This window comes from Rhynchophorus ferrugineus, unplaced genomic scaffold, assembly GCF_030347505.1.
Source record: "Rhynchophorus ferrugineus isolate W39M unplaced genomic scaffold, kcgeb_rfMv2 rfM8, whole genome shotgun sequence".
Lineage (NCBI taxonomy): Eukaryota > Metazoa > Arthropoda > Insecta > Coleoptera > Curculionidae > Rhynchophorus > Rhynchophorus ferrugineus.
The window spans coordinates 9,854,935-9,876,096 of NW_027472587.1; the positions used below are offsets into that span (position 1 = coordinate 9,854,935).

The window sequence follows — 21,162 nt, forward strand, 5'->3', positions numbered from 1 at the left end:
CTGCAACGTACTTCGAAAAAGCTACTTATAGTAACATACATGCTATTAAAATAATATGCATGAATATTGATCAAATTATATTTTCACTTTTACCATTATAATTTCATATTTTCATATATTACCGAATACTGTAATTTTTATAACAATAATAATGCCCAAAATATATAACAACGTTTGCAAACTTAATTGACGTAGTGCTTACAATCCAATAGGGAATCGAATTATTGCCCAAGAACTACAACTTTCTTCATCAGAGCAACGATTTAGTAAAAATATTCAAAATAGCATTGGATCTGATGCCATATATCGACAGTTCTAATATCGTCGTTAAATCTGACAAAACACCTACCAGCGACTACGCGAGAATGTTTAATATACCGACAATAGAGGAAGTAGCTATTGTTATTGTTGGAAAGCATATGCAAGATAGATTCATTTTACACGAAGTTCACCGGTTCATCCAGTTCGATAATAAAAATAAAATTTCACTTCCGTACTCCAATTAGTGAATGAGATAAGAAAATTATTTTAATTATTAAAACGTTATTTCCTAAAAAAAAATATTTTATCATAATATTTTGTTTGACTAAAAATTGATTATTTCTCAAGACCATCCTACGCATTTTTAAATGTTATTAACCATAATTTAATTACTATCCCATTTACTAATAATTTATTATTATTGTATTGTTTTAATAGCCTGTTGACTATAAATAAAAGATCCAGACTCATAAAATCCGAATTTTATAATTAGATATCGAAAAACTCGAAAACGGACAAGAACGATAGACATCCAAAGTCTCTTTCTTTGTCTGAGCCAAACGTCGGCCGAGCATATGGTAATTAACAAAAACTCGGCTACACAATCAAATAATTGAATAGCTGCACCATCACACCCGCACAATCTAGTTAATTCCAGCGATATTAGTTCTCTTTCGCGTATTATGTTGGAGCTTTACTGTCAGGGTTTGGGCTTAACTAACCCCGTTGAAACTCTATATTTAACGTGGCTCTAACTCCGACTGCAGAGTCTGTAATGTAGCGTCAAAGGACATTGTGATAACCCCATACCGCACATTGATGATGCTCTTATTTTAAACTGAGATTTTGTTGATGAACTCGTCGTACAATTGCAGCGAAATTTAGTTATGTTGGTATTTAGATTTTCGTAAAATATGAATACTACTTAATTTAAATAGGATTAATACACCAGAAATATAGTCTATTCAAAATATCAGTGAGGCACGTCATCAATATGTGCCTGTCGAAAGTTGTAAATTCGTTTTACAGTCAGACAATATTTTTCTTCTCATTTTATTCAATTGTTAGATATTTGGAGCGGAAAAGAAAATTCTCGAGCGGATTTAAGATGTATATTATAATAATTCTTTAAATAATAAAAATATAAACGAGAATAATGACATATATTAAGTAAGACAATAAATAATACAATAAACACGTAAATATGAAGAGGACTGTTATTATTATAGGAGGGATGCGATCTGTATGTGATGGTACCGAGGAATATATCCTCGACGTTCCCAAAGCGTCCTTTTGTAATCCATGCCAAGGCCATGGAGAGGGAGTAGGCGGTACCGGTGAAATGGCAGTGGTCCAGTTATGGATCGCTAACACGGCCGGACTGACAGATGTTGCGCTCTAGAAACATCAGATTCTTCTCAGGTGTGGAGAATTGATCTTCTATAAAATCTATCTAAAATCTTCTATCGAATTACTCAGCAGCTAATTAAATTATCAAAACCCCTTTGTAATTTTCCTTGGAAAATTTACGAGTTACTACAACAAATTAGGTCTATTGACCTATAAAAAAATAACAACATCTTGCATTTCCCTGTGAGTTGTTACCAGATATAAAAATGTAGTCAGATATAATAATACAGTAGGTCATATGATCGACCTAAAATCCTTAGAAAACTAAATTTTCCAATACTGTTGTAATATAATAATAATAAAATATGGGGTTATTATTGCCAAACTTCTAGAGACATATCTTTTCAAAAGAACATTTAGAGTTCGCATGAAGGAGCGTTGTCAACAGCTAAACCTATTTTGACTAAAATAGTGTCTTGAGAACATTTCTGTATTTACTTCTTTACACTGCTGATATCCCAACAACAAGAGAAACGATACTTGGAATATTTGCCGAGGACAGTTATTATATTAAAAAATAGCTCTATCATAGAGAGAAAAAACCTAATACCAACATACCAGTTTGAGTTTATTAACAAGCATTCAACAATTGACCAGGTCCACAGAATGATAGATGTTACTGAAAAAGCCTACGGAAGTAAAAAAATATAATCATCTATATTCTTAGATATAGCACAAGCTTTCGCAGATACCGAGTAACTTAAATGTTACCAAAATAACACACCAAACTACTAAAATCATATATTACAACCAGAATGTTTAGAATTAAACAAGAAAAAGCTTACTCTACAATAAAAAAGCTAAAGCAGTTGTACCACAAGGAAGTGTACTGGTGCCAATGCTTTATCTACTCTACACTTATGATATACCACAAATGGAGAATATTACGATGGCTACATTTGCTGATAATACTGCGATTGTAGCTGTCGAAGACAATAGTGAGGAAGCCACACAAAAATTACAACAGGCAGGTAGCAACATAAATAATTGAACACAAACTTGGAAAATAAATATTAACGAAAGTAAATCTGTGCATGTGCAGTTCATCTAAAATCAGACCGTATAAGCACCAATAACATTAAACAATACTATCATTCCATATAGCAACAACGCTAAATATCTCGGAATGAATATTTATACAAAACTTCCCTGAAAGAAACATAACATATAAAGAAGAAAAGAAAAGAACAACAATTGAAATATAGGAAATTTATTGGCTAATTGGAAAAAAAATCACAAGTATCAATATATAAGAAATTGCTATTATATAAACAAATACTGAAACCTATATGGACATACGGAGATCAATTATGGGAACGTTCTGCAAATAGTAACATAAACAAAAAAATTCAGAACAAAGTCCTGAGAAGTATTGTGGGCGCACCCAAATACTACAGGACTGACTACCTACATCGGGACCTGTAGGTACCCACAGTCAGTCAATAAATTAAAAGAATTGCAAGGGGGCATGAGCAAAGACTCCATTCTCGAGAATATTAAAGTATTGCAATTTGGATACCTCCAGAACAGGACACAGTCTCAAAAGAATCAAATCATCTGATCTTGTGTAGTGTTGTGTCGTGAGGTATATATAATAAAAAATACCAAAGACTGGGATAGGGCCGATGGCTCCTCCTAGTTATATACCTAGATTTAAGTTATCATAAAGACAAATTATAGGTTAGTCAGAAACGATTAGTAACAATGTAATAATTGAGTAATAAAAAAACCTCTGTCTCAGGCTGTAGGAAAAGTATAAGTGGCAGTCAACAAGATCTACAAATGAACGAGAGACTGGAAAATACAGCTTAATAGCTTCAAAGCTTTATATTATAAAAAGAATGTATATTATAAAAGCTATAATTATATATGTTAATATAAGAAAATGTTTTCAATGGGAGTAGACAAATATAGGTAAATACATTAAATGAGCATTCAATTCGTAACAACGTATCTGTTTATATTCAACTTGTGTTGGGAATACAGTGGACATTTAAAATTGTGTTTTTAACGAATTAGCAACAGTTAAACGCGATGAAGGTATAATGTCCTTTTTACGATGACCACAGCGAGTTACTCAAAAATAAAATGTAATTACAGGGTGCTCGTATAATAAACATATTCTCTCATTTCTAACTCTCTCTAACTCTCATTTCTCTCTCTATCTCTAGATACGAGAATAGACATGTATAACAAATGAATGAAATACAACATGAGTCCCAGAATAACCCTACAATTGAACTGTGATAATGTAATAAGGATATATTTAGTATATTTAGTGTTATATATTTAGTAATTTCAATTAATCATCCAATTTATAGACATTGCAGAAGTGCAGGAAAAGATTGCATACCATTTATCCTGCAAAGGTTGCAATTTAGGAAAGCATTGTACCTGTTGCAGCTGTACAATTTGATGATAAGGAAGAGCGATCTGTTAAAATATCAAGACTTTCCTAAGAGTACTACAAAAGGTGTATATTTACCAACAAAAACACAAAATGAAATGAATTAAATTACATTAAATGAGCATTCTATTCGTAACAACGTATCTGTTTATATTCAACTTGTGTTGGGAATACAGTGAACATTTAAAATTGTGTTTTTAACGAATTAGCAACAGTTAAACGCGATGAAGGTATAATGTCCTTTTTACGATGACCACAGCGAGTAACTCAAAAATAAAATGTTATTACGGGGTGCTCGTATAATAAACATATGAACAGGCAATTAAGAGAGAAATTTCCTGTCGGAAAATATACAGCTTTAGCAGGAATAAAATTACACTTAAGGGCATTTCAACTAACAGGACCGACAAAAACCGTTGCCAATTTTTTATGCACAATTTGAATCTCATTTCTCTCTCTATCTCTAGATACGAGAATAGACATGTATAGCAAATGAATGAAATACAACATGAATCCCAGAATAACCCTACAATTGAACTGTGATAATGTAATAGGAAATTATATATTTAGTAATTTCAATTAATCATCCACTTTATAGACATTGCAGAAGATTGCATACCAGAAGAAAAGATTGCATACCTTTTGTCCTGCAAAGGTAGCTATTTGGGAAAGTATTGTACCTGTTGCAGCTGTACAATTTGATGATAAAGAAGAGCGATCTGTTTAAATATCAAGGAAGAGAAAAGCAGAAAAGCAGACCTACTTTCCTAAGAGTACTACAAAAGGTGTATATTTACCAACAAAAACACAAAATTTTAACATTATTGAGTTTTTAGATACTCAATTAATTTCGTATGATAGTAGTTTTTTAGTGGGTAAGCCCTATATCCACCAAATATATTATCCTTGCCTTTATTGGGAAAAATGTTCTGTCGTTGCTTTTACTGTATAGTAATTAATTAGTAATTAGGGTAGGAAGTATAAAGGAATATATCTTCAAGAAAGTTGTTATAAAATGTTATACATAAAACACATTTCTAGTATTGTATATCCAAATATGTGTTAGTTTACTAAATAGTTTATGGAATATTTAAGGCTCATTGTTTTATTTCCTTTAATTTATAATTAAAAATTTAATATTAGGCTGTATTTTTCTTTTTACCTCCCATTTTTTAAATGTCATTTTTAGTACAATATATAAATACATAAATATATAAATATATATATATATATATATATATATATATATATATATATATATATATATATATATATTTATATATATATATATATATATATATATATATATATATATATATATATATATATAGGATTAAAGGGTTAATATGTATAACAGAAACTTTTATTTTTAAAAATGATACAAAGTATACTTTACATCTTGAAAACAAATTAATACTATGCAGATATCAGTAAAAGTTTGGTTATAAATAAGATAGAGAGTAACTCAGCGTCACAAGCAAAAAGGAGAATATTAAAATATTTATAACTTTTGGGAATCGCGCACCGGCGCAGTATGTTCAATCTACAGGACCACGATGATTTTTAGCGTATCGTCAAATTCCTCGGTACCACTTCGTACCATTCACATCTCTCTTTTATTATACACTAGCGACACGCCCCGGCTTCGCACGGGTGCAATGCTGATACTAAATTAAATACACTACAGAAAAAATATGAACGTTGTATATAAAAACATAGCGGCCCGCTCCGACTTTGCACGGGCATAAAATATATATGCCTATGTCACTCAATAAAAACATGATTAAAATCGATCCAGTATTTTTGGTTCATTCATTACTGCCCTTGGCCTGCACGCATTAAGTTTGGAGTAAAACAATTCCTCTTCCCCTATACTTACTATGAAGATTTCCTGCTGTCTTTGGAATATCTAAATTCATACAATTTTTATTACATTACACATTTTTAAACGCAAATTTTAAATTTGTAATATCTCCGAAAATATTTGTTTAATTTACATGCTGTAAGGAACCATATTGATCTATATTAATTGCACACTGTATTTAAGGTACTTAATTCGATAAGGATTAATGCCGTATTGCTTAAAATAGCTTCGTAAATAAGCCATTTTCTCACGTAAAAAGTAAACAATAAAAATGGTTAATGTGGGTTATCCCTAAAAGATAAACATATACCATCGCGGACTTTTTTGTAGACCTTTTTATGGTGTACAATACTGTAGTACATTAATTTGATCTGACTCGTAGGGTTAGGCAGCGTTTTTGCTAATTGCTAAATAAGCCTAAAAAAATAGGTTAATTTACGACATCACGTTAGAAACCTCTAAAATTAGCAATGTTGCCTTAGTATATTATGCATGTATTATACATATAAACCTTCCTCTTGAATCACTCTATCTATTGAAAAAAACCGCATCAAAATCCGTTGCGTAGTTTTAAAGATTTAAGCGCACATAGGGATATAGGGACAGAAAAGGCGACTTTGTTTTATAAGTATCTTAATGTTTACATGCTTATTGTATTGCCCTTATTATTAAATTTCTCAGTATATTGTTCATATTTGCTTTATTGTAATTATTTAAAGAAGGTTTTTAATAGTAAAACACATTTTTGGGCAAAATTAGTTTTCTTTATTCAACATAGTACCTTTCAATGGTGATACACTGATTACAGCGACCCTTCAACTTTTCGATACCATTTTTGTAGTACGATTTGTCCTTTGCCTCAAAATAGGCCCCAGTTTCGGCGATCACCTCTTCATTCGACGAAAATTTCTTCCCAGCGAGCGTTCTTTTGAGATCCGAGAACAGAAAGTAGTCGCTGAGGCCAGATCTGGAAAATACGGTGAATGAAGAAGCAATTCAAGCCCAATTCATGGATTTTTGCCATCGTTTCCACTGACTTGTGACACAGTGCAATGGTGAAGCAGTACTTTCTTTTTCTTCAAATGCGGCCGTTTTTCGGCGATTTCGTCCATCAAACGAAACCTTTTCCATGCGCATCTGAAAATACAGACCCCATAATATTGCCAGCCGTTTACTATTGCGTTTTGCCACGCTTTGGAGCGGGTTCAACTGTATTTTTTCCCTTCAAAAGGCAATATTTTATCAACACGCGAAATACCTTTTTGAACTAATGATCCGACAGCTGCCAACTTTATACACTCATCTTTTGAGAGTTAGGGCTAACTATAAAACATATTGATTTGATTCTAGTGGCGCCATCTATGTGCGAGGCTGGGGACTTTTCAATTGACCTGTTATGTGTTTGATGTATAACATTATGAATTTTTATAAAATATAACATAAATGAATCAAATCAGATTCTTTTAAGCCGACATGTTATTGAAATTCGAGCATCACGCTTAACAGATCACGGTTAGTCGCAGTGACGCTCGAAACTTTGCTTAGTTACAAGCCACGGGACCACAAATAAAAACCCGAACCTCCAAAAAAAACACACAACTTTTAACTGCAACCATACTGTTTGTATTAAAAACATAAACTCTTCCCCGCGTCCCTAGCGCTCTCGTTGCGGTTGCGGTCGTTCCCCATCGATCGCGACGCGCAACAATAAGACAAAATAAGAGAATAACAACAGTTACAACTGTCTATCCGTTTGCGAGTTCGTGACTGCGTCTAGTGGCGGTGTGCGAAGCTCGCAATATAATCATTAGACGGGCGATTAGCGTGGCTGATTGTCTTGCTCCATTTTTGTTTGACGGTTGCCGGTTATTACGCGGGCTGTCTGTTGGGCGCTAATTAGATTTCCGGGCTATGCGGTCGTTCGCGCCCATCGGACCGCAATTCATAACGTTGTGATTGAGTGTTATCGTTTGGAACATGAAGACTTCCTCAACGTACAGTCTATTCAGAACAGCAGTGAACCCACGCGATCTGAATTGACGTCGGAATATTGTCGTACCAACTCTGAGTTTTAGAACATTTTGACTTTGACATATAACAAAATTCTAATCTGAATAAAATAATGATACAAAAATGTTATCTAATATAATTTATTTTAACATTATAGTACATCTAATGCATATATTATCGAAGGACTTAAAACTACAAATAATTTTAAAGTCACAAATAATTTATAAGTAAGAGTTGTTTTATTATATTTACATTGAACATTTTTCTACAATAGGTACGTTTTTTTATGTAGTGGTATCCCCCCAAGGCCTAATCCACCCAACTAACAATTGTATACTTGAGTAATGTATTTTACTTTCATTACAGAGCATATTTACGTTTTACGCTTAGTTCCTGTTTCCTTCTATGCATTGTAAAGTCATTTTGATATTACTTAGGTCGAAGATACGGTAGTCTTTTTCGAAAGAAGCTAAAAGGCGATTGTTGAGTATAGTGCGAATAATGGATGGTTATTTTTACATGTTGATGTCTTTGTCACATTTAAAAATGTTTGCATTGTTCTATGAATTAAATAAAATTATTAGTAATATGACATTATTGTATTTTTTCAATTGCTATTTCTAGTATTTGCACTATATATAATACATCGAAAAATAATATTAAACATCCTTTCTCTCACCAATTGTGAAATACTTTTTCCATATTATTTGACAAATTTTGTACTATGGAGAGTAATGTAATGTCAATAAATGTAATTCGCTTCAATGAAAAATAAGAAAAACAACTCATAATATTGACATGTTTTTTTAAGTTACCATTTTCAAAATATAAATATTTTAATTTTTTGTGTTTTTTATGAGGTTTTTATATAATTATATGTAATAATTAATATGTAGTAATCATTAATAGATATTAAACATATTTATCATTCAAAAACATCTTTATAATAATAATTAAATTACAAAGAAAAGTAGGGTTATTTTCTCGAAACCAAAACATATGTCATTCATAATCCTGCCAATTTTTACTACGTTCTATTCGTCGCCAAGCGCTGGGGGTCGTTACGGCAAACACTGGAACTAAGCAAAGTGCATGCACACTACAACTTTGAACCAATTTTGGAACCTGTTCGGTACGAATGTTTGCCGGATTCAGTTCTGCTCATGCGCATTTTCAATTTTCTCATGAGATTCGCCCGAATGCTCAGGTCTGTACCCACTAATATACAAACAGAGGGAAAATAAGACACGACCGATATCAGATTTTAAATTAAGCTGAATTGAATGAAAAAATCAAAGTTAATTTTAACTTAGAGTTAACAAATCACCATAGTTTTTGGGCCAAAGAAAAACAATTCAATATATTCGGTCAACGGCAAACAGGCTGTACGTCCCACAAAAACAAGGCTAACTGATAATGTTCTAACCCCATTCATTTTGGGCCATTTGTCCGATAAATTTGCGACGCGTTATGGATATTGTGCTCATCAACAACAGCTCCGGATAGTTACACGTTTTTAATTAATGTTCTTGCGTCTCTGGAAGGTATGCTTGGACTCCGGGCGCGTCATAGTCCTTGCAAATTCGACCGTAACGACATGACTAATTACTATCGACGTCCTCCACGTCTCTATACACACAAATTATTTATAAATATTGAAAAAAACGGTTTAATCGATATTCCAGAGAATGATGTAATGAAATATTTAAATGATAATTGCATATATGTTCTAGGCACCTGCAATAACCTATATTTCTCTGATAATTTCCACTGATACTACCAGAACAAAAAATGTAGATCGTCAACTATAGATATTTTTTATTACTCTTAGTGGTTCTGGCCAATTGGCAATAAGTATTTCTTATATTTATATTATATATATATATATATATATATGGAATGTAGAAAATAACTTCATTAAATGATCTCCTGTATAAAATACTATCTTAATTAATTAGTCTATATATATATGCCCAATAATCATATCAGATGGTGTTAAACGTTTTAGTCTACGCACTTCACTATCAGCTCGCATATTTAGCTAATTGGAGTACATTGAAGTACTCTTTCGAAGTACTTCACACAAACACGTTGAATTGCACTCGTTATTGGTTCTAGAAAAATATCTCGTTGTATCACTTCATTTGAAACATAGTACGGAGTATCAAAGGCACGGAACAGTTTATTTTGGAACTGTTGAATGATGGATATAATAGATTTGCTAGCGGTACCCATAGTTGGATTCCATATGACCAAATAGGCTTCAGTACAGACTCATACAGCAATACCTTGTTATCTAATGATAACCTGGATTTGCGCCCGATGAGCCAATATATTTTATATAATTTAAGTTTTTAGTAGTTTTTGTTTAGCGAGTATGTGCTTCTTCCAAGTTAGGCGTCGATCTTAATGCATACCAAGATATTTAACACCCTCCATAGCTACATAGGTAAATTTTGTTCATTTGCTTTAAACTGTCATGTCTTCAGTCACAGTTGTATTTTATCGAGGTGTGTTTGGAGATTCTTTTATATTGTTGGTGAATCTTAGTGTGATGCTATATACACGCTAAATGCTAAATAACACGACAATGTATGTCGTGTTATTTCCATATGTTGTCACAGTAGGGTTTTCGGTGGTTGATAGGTCAGCTGTACTGTCTGGTGGAAACTCTGAATCCATTGCAGGAATACAAATGAAAAATTTTCTTAGGCAATTAAGTCTATATTTATTTTGTTTATTAATCTATGCACTGCTATAGTTATATGATTTGAAACCCAAAATGATATTTTGGAATAATATTTCTTTTTTCTATTATACTATTAAGCCTCCCTATGTATAACTTCACAAAAATCTTGGATATTATCGATAATCAACTTATAAACCGGTAGGAGGTACCGTATCGGTACTTTCCAAATGCTAGGAAGACAATTTATTCCTAATATTGTGATGAGTAAGAATGTTATTAATTTTACACCCTTCTCCTATAGTTCTTGTATTTTTTTCCGGTTATTAGATCATATCTTATTATTTGTTTAAGTTCTCTGATAGTGATTTTCTCATGATTTAAATAGGGACTTTAGGAAGTTGGTAACTTTATTAAGTACATCTTTAGAGGGCTCAGACGACGCTGCTGCGGCCTTTTGCTGTTTTCCATAATGAATAACCTGTAGCCTCAGTTGGACTTTAAAATATCGAATTTGCTTTTAAAAAACTGTAATAAAATTAAAGTTAGTAGCACTTTTCAGTGTTTGTGCGATTTAATGCGCCACATTACATTACGTCATTACTCAGACGGGGCATTTATTGCACGTTTAAAGAATATATATCTAAAATAAATTTATTTACTATTTCTAGGCCCATTATTGTCATTGTTTTTAAAAAGTGGGTTACGCTGCTGCGGCCTTTTGTTGCTTTCCATAACGAATAATCTGTATTCTCAGTTGAAATTTCAAATATCGAATTTACTTTTAAAAAACTCTAATAATAATAAATAAAAAAAAACTTTAAAAGTCTAGACGAGATATTTTTAAATACAATTACTGTTAAAAGTCATATAAATTCTCATTTCTTCTAGTATCATCAGTTCCAAGTTAACGACGTTGGCTTTCCAGTAAGATTGCTTTATTGTCATAAAGTTTGTAAGGCAGATCTACGTAGTAGTTTCAATAGCTCATAAATGGTTATTCCAACGCGAAAGATAAGAGGGTATAGCCTCGACTGACTAAAGACCCCGGGTGCGTCGAACCTGAAAGACAATAGTCCAAACATTCCGCGTAGAGACGAGAGCTAAACGAGAGTTTCATACAATTGATAAACTAATGTTTTCACGTTTCTAGAAATATGGTCAATGCACTTTGGTATATAAAAAAAACAAACATATTCGGCGACTTGACGATGAACATGACAACTGATGAGGTCGGAAATGTTTTATTTTTTATTTATTATTATATTATTACTAATCGTTGCCGGCTAACTTACAATTTTTTTCTACGGTAACTTATAGTAGATAGTTATCTAGGAAGACTCATTGGCCCATAGTTAGTCTCTACTAAAATTAAAGTTAGTAGCTCTTTTCAGTGTTTGTGCGTTTTAGTACACTTCACTACACAACTACACAAGATGATACGATTTGGTTTTCTTGAATCTGCGTTCTGGTTTAGGGTTATCTAAAATTTGCAGCATTTCGGTGTTAACCTAAAAGTTACACTCGCCTATGACAGTTGTAATCCGAAGGTCTCGGTGTAAGTAATAGTTTTATAATATCTGGGTGCATCCACAATACTCAGAACTTTATTCCGAAATGTTTCCTTTATATTGATATATACTTTTCGATTAACATCCCCATAACTGAATTCCATAGGCTCATATAGGTTTTAGTATATGTGCCGCAACAACTTATGTACGGATAACTTAGATCTTCTTCCAAATAACCAAAACATTTTTTTTGTATATTGAGTTCTTTTTTTTGGTTTTCAGGTTTCTTCTTCGTTATTGTCTCAAATAGCAAGTCTCGCATTTGTGATATGTCACACGTATAGAGTAAGTAAAAAGCAAGACGCAAAACACTGCCTTGCGATAAACCTGCTTTTATTTAATTCATTGTTGAGTAAGCTTCTTCTTCTTTAAGACTTCACCGTATTGCTTCGGTAACAACTTAATGAGCTTGCATATGAGTCCATTTTGTCCGACTTTATCAAAAGCTTGCGCTACGTTCATAAATATAATTCTTTTCCCTTCACAGGTTTTTCCAATAATGTCGGTGATTATAGGTACCTGGTGAATTATTGAATATTTACTCATAATACCAAACTGATGTATGGGTTTTAGATTTATTCTATCTATGAGGAAATGTTATTGACCGTATAATCATTAATGTATTTCTTTATGTTAACTGTTATAAATTTTCTGAAACAGGTGTTTATAAATGTGGTGAAGGCGCCACTAAAATTAACCACAAAAATTAAAATAGTTTAATACAATTTAACAAGCAGAATTAAAAATAATAAACAATAAACAAAATTCATAAACATCTTGAATGACGGGCGAAATACATCCCCTAGACCGCGCTTAGTTGTATACCCGAATCAAACATTAGAAAGTGTAAATATAGAATTCCTTTATTTCAGTTTCAACTCCCCTCAGCCTAATGGTACAATACACGTCGAGTTCTATGAACTTGACATCTTAACAAGAGACCTCCCCAAATAAAGCTGGAAATGCCATGAATATAAACTGAAACTTTGCGAGGAAAAAGTATGAAAACGTTTGTCAATCAAAAATGATGTTTCGTGCTGTATTGAATATACACTTTGTAAAAGATATTTAACGTTTCAACAATATTCTATTAATAATTACATTCGAGGGTGAATAAAATATAAACGGTAACTTTTCTAAGAAATCTAGAGGATTCGATGCTCAAGTGTTCTTTGATTTATGAGGAGGGGGTAAACCGGTGTACACGACAGTCAAAAACCTACACATCCATGCCTATACAAATTTCGATTGGCTAGAACTGCACATGCGCACTTGTTCTAATCAAGCCAAATATCTTTGACAACTACGCGTCCTTTTCCATATGCGCCTTGTTGTTTAACACAGTTGCAGTTAGAAGTCTTTTTAGGTTATTTTTGTATTTACATTTTGTTGAGGTAATATAATTATTTCTAGAGGCAAAATTAGCGGCAGATAATGCGAGAATATGTGTATAAGGTATGAATTATTAGTAAAATATTATCATTTTATAACACTAATTTTTTAACAGGTCAATTGAAAGGTCACCGGCCTACCATAGTAAAACACATTTTTTTTGGCAAAATTAGTTTGGTAAAGCAGAACTTCCTTTTTCTTCAAATGCGGCCGTTTTTCGGCGATTTCGTCCTTCAAACGGTCCAATAACGTTATGTAATAGTCGCTGTTGATGGTCGTTCCTTTTTCAAGGTAGTTAATGAAAATTATTCTATGCACATCCCAAAATGCAGACGTCATAACCTTGCCAGCCGACTATTGCGTTTTCCCACGCTTTGGAGCGGGTTCATCGTGTGCAGTCCACTCGGATGACTGTCGATTGGATTTCGGAGTGAAATGATGGAGCCATGTCTCATCCATTGTCACATATCGACGCAAAAATTCGGATTTATTACACTTTTGGTCAAAAGTGAGCTGGCGCGGCACCCACTTTGCACATAACTTTCTCATACCCAAATATTCGTGAATGATATGATGTACACGTTCAGTTGATATCTTTAGAGTGTCTGCTATTCTATTCAATGTCAATTTAAGGTCATTCAAAATCATTTTGTGATTTTTTTAATGTTTTCGTCAGTAACAACCTCTTTTGGGCGTCCACTGCGTTCACCGTCTTCGGTGCTCATTTCACACGTCTAAACTTAGCATATCAATCTTTGATTATCCTGAGGCAGTGTCCGAATACTCGGCATCAAACCAAGTTTTTGCTTCAACTGTCTCTTTTTCCCTTCAAAATGCAATATTTTATCAACATGCGAAATTCCCTTTTATCCATTTTTTTCACAATAACAAAAGTTGCTTCACTCAAAATGCTATAATTCACAAACTAATGAGCTGTCAAATTTAAACAGGCATCTTTTGATGATTAGGGCTAACTAAAAAATATGGATTTAATTCTAGTAGCGCCATCTATGTGTTATGTCTCCGCCATCTAGGCCGGAGACTTTTCAATTGACCTGTTAATAGTCACATAGTATGTCACCATTACACTTTAGTGACTGAAAATGAAGTGGACAGGATTAGAGAATAAAATTGAGCTATTGAATTGTGCCCCTGTCATCCAAGAACTAACAGCATTCCTCTACGATAAAGAAATAGATTATGATTTCAAAAAATCAGTTACAATTGGGAAAATGACAAACATCTGTCAATATTGCACGCGCCATCTTGGTTATGTGACGTTTTGTTCAGTTTCGCTTTAACCATTGTGTCGTGTAGACGTCCAAATTTTATTACGGATAAATACATGCCACAAGAATGAGCAGAAATAGTGACAATATTTATTGAAAATAATCATTCAATTATTGCCACTCAGCGGAAATTGCATCAATGGTAGTGGGACTTTTGCTCCACGCGGTATTCCGCCAAGTTAAAGGTCGATTTGAGTATCTAATGATAGAGGATCTCACTGCATTCCATATTTGCCATTTTGTACTTGTGGGAGTTGATAATTGTTAATATTCACTGGGAAACATCTTTTATGGTGTGTATACCCCGATCAGAATTTATAATGTATTAAACATTGAAGATAATTTCTAGGCACTGGCCGTTTAATCCTTTAGCACGATTTATATTTCATACATTAAGGTATTTTTTCATAGCTACATCGATTCGATAATGTGAAGATCCCAGTAAAAATAATGACATATATGTCAAAGTTGATATCACTATATGTGCTACCGATAATTTTGAGTCCTATTCTAATTGCGGTTAAAATTCTAATTTTAAATTCTAAAACAATTTACCATAATTTAGAATTGAACTATGTAATGACTGTTTATGACAAAGCATAATCTGTAAATGTATTTCAGATTTGTTATTATTTAATCACATACTTAGTGCCCAAGAAATTTATTTACTTTTATTATTTAAAATGCCAATTAATTATGGATGATACATATTTTACTTCTGCATTTTGTGTTCTTGTTACATTCATGGCTACATTATTTTGTATCCATCTTGATTTTCAGGAACAATTTTTAGACTAATGGCCAGTTAGTATTTTCCGAAAAAATGTAAAGCTCATTAATCAATCATGCTTTATTTATCATCTAGCCATCTCCCAACAATCATAACATTCATTTCAGAGATTATTAACAAAAATCAACCACTTTTTCTTAATAACAAAAAGACATTAGCAAGAAGTTTTATAGAGCACAAAATAAATTTTGTTGGTGGTTTACATTCAAACTGATAAAACAATAAACTCAAATGTTTTGTAATTTTTCAGATCAAATTTTTAGAGAAAAAAAACTATTTTATAAAAATAACGCTTCATCTCACACAGCTCAGTATACTACAGCTAAAATTACCAAATCTAGGTACGAATTATTCCAACGCTCAACTTATTCGTCAGATACAGCTCATGATTGTTTTGGCACCTCCCTAGTTTATTTTTACACTTATAAAACCTCTAAACCTATAAACCTCCGTGTCATTTCCGCACACTTACTGAACAACTTACTTGATAGGAAGATTAGGATGGATAAAGGAAGGGGATGTCCATAATAATACTGTAACTATTAGGTGTGTGAAACAAATAATTGACATTTGACATTATAATTTTTGTTTTGACAACGTATCAATAATCACTTTTTACAAAGAAGTGCTTTTTACCACAACAAAAATGAAAAGTGAGAGAACAAAGATTAGATAAATTTGACATATAATTTCATAGTATTCAAAAGTGTTCTTATAATCGCATCATAGTTTAATGCATATCCAATTCCTGAAGCTGAACAAGTAGAAAGAAAAGAAAAGTAAATAATTGAACGAACTGAAAGTATTACTTAATCAGATAATGTCATTTGCTAGGCAACGAAGCGGGTAAGTCATACTTCTGCGTAACAGAACCGTTATTTGCATCGCGTAAAAGAGCCTCCTGAATTTGATATGGAAATATCTCCTGCACACGGCATAATCACTTGGTCTAATTTCAAATGTTTTCTGCCGAAATTAAATTATACCCTTAATATAATTAGAAGACTTGGATTACTTTTTCACACACCTAATACCTATCAAGAAATAACAAATGCAATAGTAATAATTTTAATATATTAAAAAATAATAAATTAATATGCTTAAAACGATTACAACAATATTTCATTACAAATACGTATTGAATTTATATATCACTAGATGATATAAATAGGGTTACAAATCAGCAGGAAACCAAATCGGTAGGTGTAGAAACATAGAAAACAACAAAATCATATTTCAGTCTTCTATATCAACCAGCAAAATTTGACCAAAAAAAAAAGACTTAATACTTTTACAACAACGATGATGTTGATTGTGATGATAATGATGATGATAACAGAATACTTTGTCCTTATAGTTTCGTACATCAAAAATGAATATCTAACTACGAGAACGAATTCTATGGCAATTTCAGTTGCGAAACAATCGTCCAACATCATCTCACCGAAAACAGTCCGCACCTTCGACAAAATGATCACTTAAAAAAATATATGAAACACAGTCAACTGTATTAATCCAAACCAATTTAGGTACGATGATGTAGAACGATGTATGAGAGATACTAAATACTGCTAAGCTCTTTTACATCTCCTTAATTGTACTAATAATTGTATTCTCTTTTCAAACTGAAATAATGCTTCGATACTCCATAATTAAAAACCCTAGAGTCGGCATTCGAAATGTTTTAGTATCTATTGTATTTAGTATAGTCCAGCGCTTTCAATTATCAAAGTTACCGTGATTAGCTCCAGGTTAATGATTTACAATATACTGTTAATTTTTTTTAATGACGCCAAAGCTTTGGTACATAAAAATATATATGATAGTAAACCTATGACTTTTGTACACAATCCGTCAATATTTTTATACATGCCAAAACTATAATTTGTAGACTTAAAAAATTACTTACATCTCAATGTATACATACATCTATCAGTTATTGCTTAACTTGTTTTGTAGTCTCACCTATAACATTTATCGTATTATACAACACGTTTTTTAATTCTCGATAAAAAATCGAAACGGAATCAACGGAAAAGGCATTTCTTTTGAAAGACTAAATTGCTCATTAATTTTAACGAAAAACAATAAAAGGTACGGGTGGAAATTCACGCGCAGATTGAACGAGTCATCGCTAATTTAAACTATTGTCCTTAATTACTAGTGAGTGTCTTTAGGGCCCTGAAAAGAGATCCAGTGGAATTAGTGACCGTCCGTGAAATTCCACCCGCACACGACACAGTCTCAAACCACTGTGCCCCCCTCAACTATCCTGCCGTACGTAGAAAAACTGCCACTACTGTATCAAATTTGAGTTGAACTGATTGTCGCTCATATAAATAATATTATGATAGCCTTATTGGAAGTCTGAGGGTTATAACATACTTCACCACTAACTGTAAGCCGAAAGACAACTGAAAAATAACGAATAAATGGAGTAAAAACCAACAATTGCATTCATTATTTTTCAGACTTCGCGAAAATGAGCAATTAAATTTATATAACCCTGTATTTACTACCAGAATTATAACATAGGTTTTTGGTCATTAAAATAAATGTTGTTACAACACTACATAACACTGCGTAAAACAATTAATACTTCTACATCGGGATATCATCAAATTGTCAATTAAGATCATTTAACCAGAGGCAAAAACAATCCACAAAAATTATTATCAAAGGCTGCCTGATAATTGTTTTGTGCAGTGCAACTAAATTTGTGCATAGCTGAAAATCTGTTTATTCCAAAGAAAAATAACGAAGACTGTAAACTGGAAGATATCTTCTTCTCTCTTTGGAATAATCAAATTTAGGTCTACCAAAGAAGGTATTATATAACCAGAAGTACCCGCCCTTCTCGTTATATACATTTATATTTGTTTCGCCACTAACAAAAATATACTTTACCATTCAATATGACTAGAAAATAAATATTTTTTAAACGATATATAAACAAAAAGTTCTTTCAACAGTTTCAAATAAAAGTTAATATTATATTACTAACAACTATATTTAGTTTATTTTGCATTTTTTTTATATATTATGTATATATAAATATGTATTTTATAACCTAATATTTAAAGCTCTTTTTCCTCTTTTAATCCTCTTAATTTCGCAATTAAATCGAAAAAACATTCACCGGTTCAAATTAAATGCACAGGTTTGATCATTGAACTGTCAGGATTAATTGGGCGAATTAAATAAGACTAGCAACTTCTGTATAAATCTATGATCATTACTACTATGTTGGCACTAAAAAGATTCTATTGTTTAAAAGACACACCACGCCCCAACGCGGTGTCATGGAAATGATCCACTGTTAATTTTCTTTTGTACCTTCTTGTAGTCTCCTACAAGAAGAGACATTCTTCATATAGTACCCTGTACAAAACTGCTCAATTACTTAAAGAATATTCTTCTTCATTTGAAAACCAGCTGGTACGCGTACCATACTATCTGTAGATCAGAGATTAGAATAAATCGTTCGAGATATCAGGAGTAGTCATGTGACAATTTATGGCACGAATAAAATGACTTTGCATCAACATAATATAGACTAAATTTGTTTGTAAGATATATAGTCTTACTCAGATCATTATCTAACTCGAGACACAAATATGTGTGCTTTAGAGAGCAATAAAATCAGGTATTTAGTGTATCAAGATATCAACAATAATACCAGCAAAATCATCTATAAAAGTTCTACTAGATCCAAAAATTAAATCAGAGAAAAGTAAAAATTGTTAATGTAACGTCACACGACTACTAATCTTTCACTAACTATTCAAACCTAAAAATAAAACATGGCAGTACAGTAAGAATCCGGAAGGAATGTTCCGTAGAAATTAAAATAACATTAGTCAAATCGAGGGGCGTTTTGCGAATTGGAAGTTTCTGTTTTCTATGAATGTAAATCAACCAACTCGGGGGAAACTACAAGAAGACTTACGAACTATAACCCGTATGCCTTTTCCTTTTGAAAACTAGTGCGAAGATACTTCGCAATCGCCACCACTTGCTGTGCCGTCGTAATTTTCGCTCGTTACCTGGTAGGCCCAGTCGTTGCCGTTCTTTGGCTCGTATTTCACGGACTAGAGTGTGAAAGGCGTCATCGACATAAGTCCGAAGACATGCGGATGTCTCGTAAAATGGACAGCCAAATTGACGCGCCAAAGATTTCCCTAAATAAAAATATTTTGATAACATACCAAATATAATCAAAACCTTTCATAACATATCAAGAAACTCATAAAAGTTTAATACTATTAAAACTTTTCAATAAACACATAAGCAAGTCAACAGATTAAGAACTTACCTTCTTCTGTGGAAACCTTCCTCTGCATATGAAGATCAAATTTGTTTCCTACTAAAACTACTGGAGTGTCTTCTGATGCTCTAACTTTCTGTATCAATTTCTTATATTCAGAGGCCTCCTGGAAGCTATGACGATCTGTGACACTGTAACAGATCATGAATCCTTCACCACATCGCATATATTGATCACGCATTGCTGTGAACTCAACCTGAAACATGTATAAAACAGATACTCAAATTGATTAATAATCAAATCACTCACTTGGCCAGCTGTATCTAAAATATCCAACAGTGCAGGTTCTCCATCAATAACTGCCTGCTGTTGATAAGAATCCTCTGCAAATATACAATGGCTCTATAAAACATACCGTAGTACATATATAAATAACTTACCAATTGTGGGGTCATGATAATCCAAAAAACTGTGGCTTACAAATTGTAATGTTACAGCTGAAAGTTAAAACATCTACAATACAAAACCAAACTAAAAACTAAAAAATTTAATACCCGATTTGCCTACTCCACCATCACCCAATACAACAATTTTATAAACCCTAATACCAGTTCTGGATTTGTTTTGATTATTGCTTACACCAACTGCTGGCCTATCCGTTTCAATATCTGAATCTTTTGCTGATCGATTTGATTCCTGTCTTGATAATTTCCCTTTCTTCTTGTGGCTTGCTTCACCAGCCATTATATATTCCGAAAATTAGTAGGAAACTTAAATATTTATGAAAATGGTATCAAATTCATAAATAAATATTGATGTATGCCACTCCTGTCTTTAAACGTCAAACTTAACAATCTCAACTATTCACCACTAGAAAAAGACAGAGGTTTGACAATTATCAGAAACGTAAGTGTAGCTTAAGTTCATAAAATCTGTTGAGGCATTAGATTAACAGATGGTACTGATGATCGAAAAATTTATTTTAATTCCAATTATATTCAGTTCGACTACTTCATTCTATAAACTTTATACAGAAGTATAACATACGAAATATACCTATACCGTATTAATTAACACGGTTAATAAATATATAAACAATTAGAAGTTCACAATATTAAATTGTCACTTTTATATGAAGATTATATAACCGAGTATACACTTGCAAAATAAAGAAATTTGTAATTTATACTTGCAATTAAACACTAGATGTCACAA

The 21,162-nt window shown here is 32.4% G+C and overlaps 1 protein-coding gene and 1 long non-coding RNA gene across 3 annotated transcripts; both read right to left on the minus strand.

The window, feature by feature from the left end:
* Positions 1-1,407: 1,407 nt before the first annotated feature.
* LOC143200750 (uncharacterized) lies at positions 1,408-7,059 on the minus strand. Of its 2 annotated transcripts, XR_013006805.1 has the most exons (3): positions 6,980-7,059; positions 6,724-6,909; positions 1,408-1,701 (listed from the first exon to the last, which is right to left on the minus strand). It is a non-coding gene; the product is annotated as an uncharacterized LOC143200750 (long non-coding RNA). The 2 variants fall into 2 exon arrangements; XR_013006804.1 differs by having other exon boundaries at positions 6,724-7,059.
* Positions 7,060-16,737: 9,678 nt separating this feature from the next.
* Positions 16,738-21,073, minus strand: LOC143200748 (GTP-binding protein Rit1). The gene is made up of 5 exons (XM_076411360.1): positions 20,502-21,073; positions 20,388-20,444; positions 20,257-20,330; positions 19,996-20,203; positions 16,738-19,861 (listed from the first exon to the last, which is right to left on the minus strand). The coding sequence occupies exons 1-5, from the start codon at positions 20,689-20,691 to the stop codon at positions 19,626-19,628; spliced, it is 765 nt and encodes a 254-aa protein (XP_076267475.1). The 5' UTR covers positions 20,692-21,073; the 3' UTR covers positions 16,738-19,625.
* Between the last annotated feature and the right edge of the window lie 89 nt (positions 21,074-21,162).

Excerpts from the sequence above, each read along its gene's own strand:
- LOC143200748 (XM_076411360.1), bottom strand. The coding sequence starts at position 20,691 with ATGGCTGGTGAAGCAAGCCACAAGAAGAAAGGGAAATTATCAAGACAG. Across the intron at positions 20,445-20,501 it reads TGGTGGAGTAGGCAAATCGG|CTGTAACATTACAATTTGTA; the intron begins GTATTAAATTTT and ends TTTAACTTTCAG. Across the intron at positions 20,204-20,256 it reads TTTTAGATACAGCTGGCCAA|GTTGAGTTCACAGCAATGCG; the intron begins GTGAGTGATTTG and ends TACATGTTTCAG.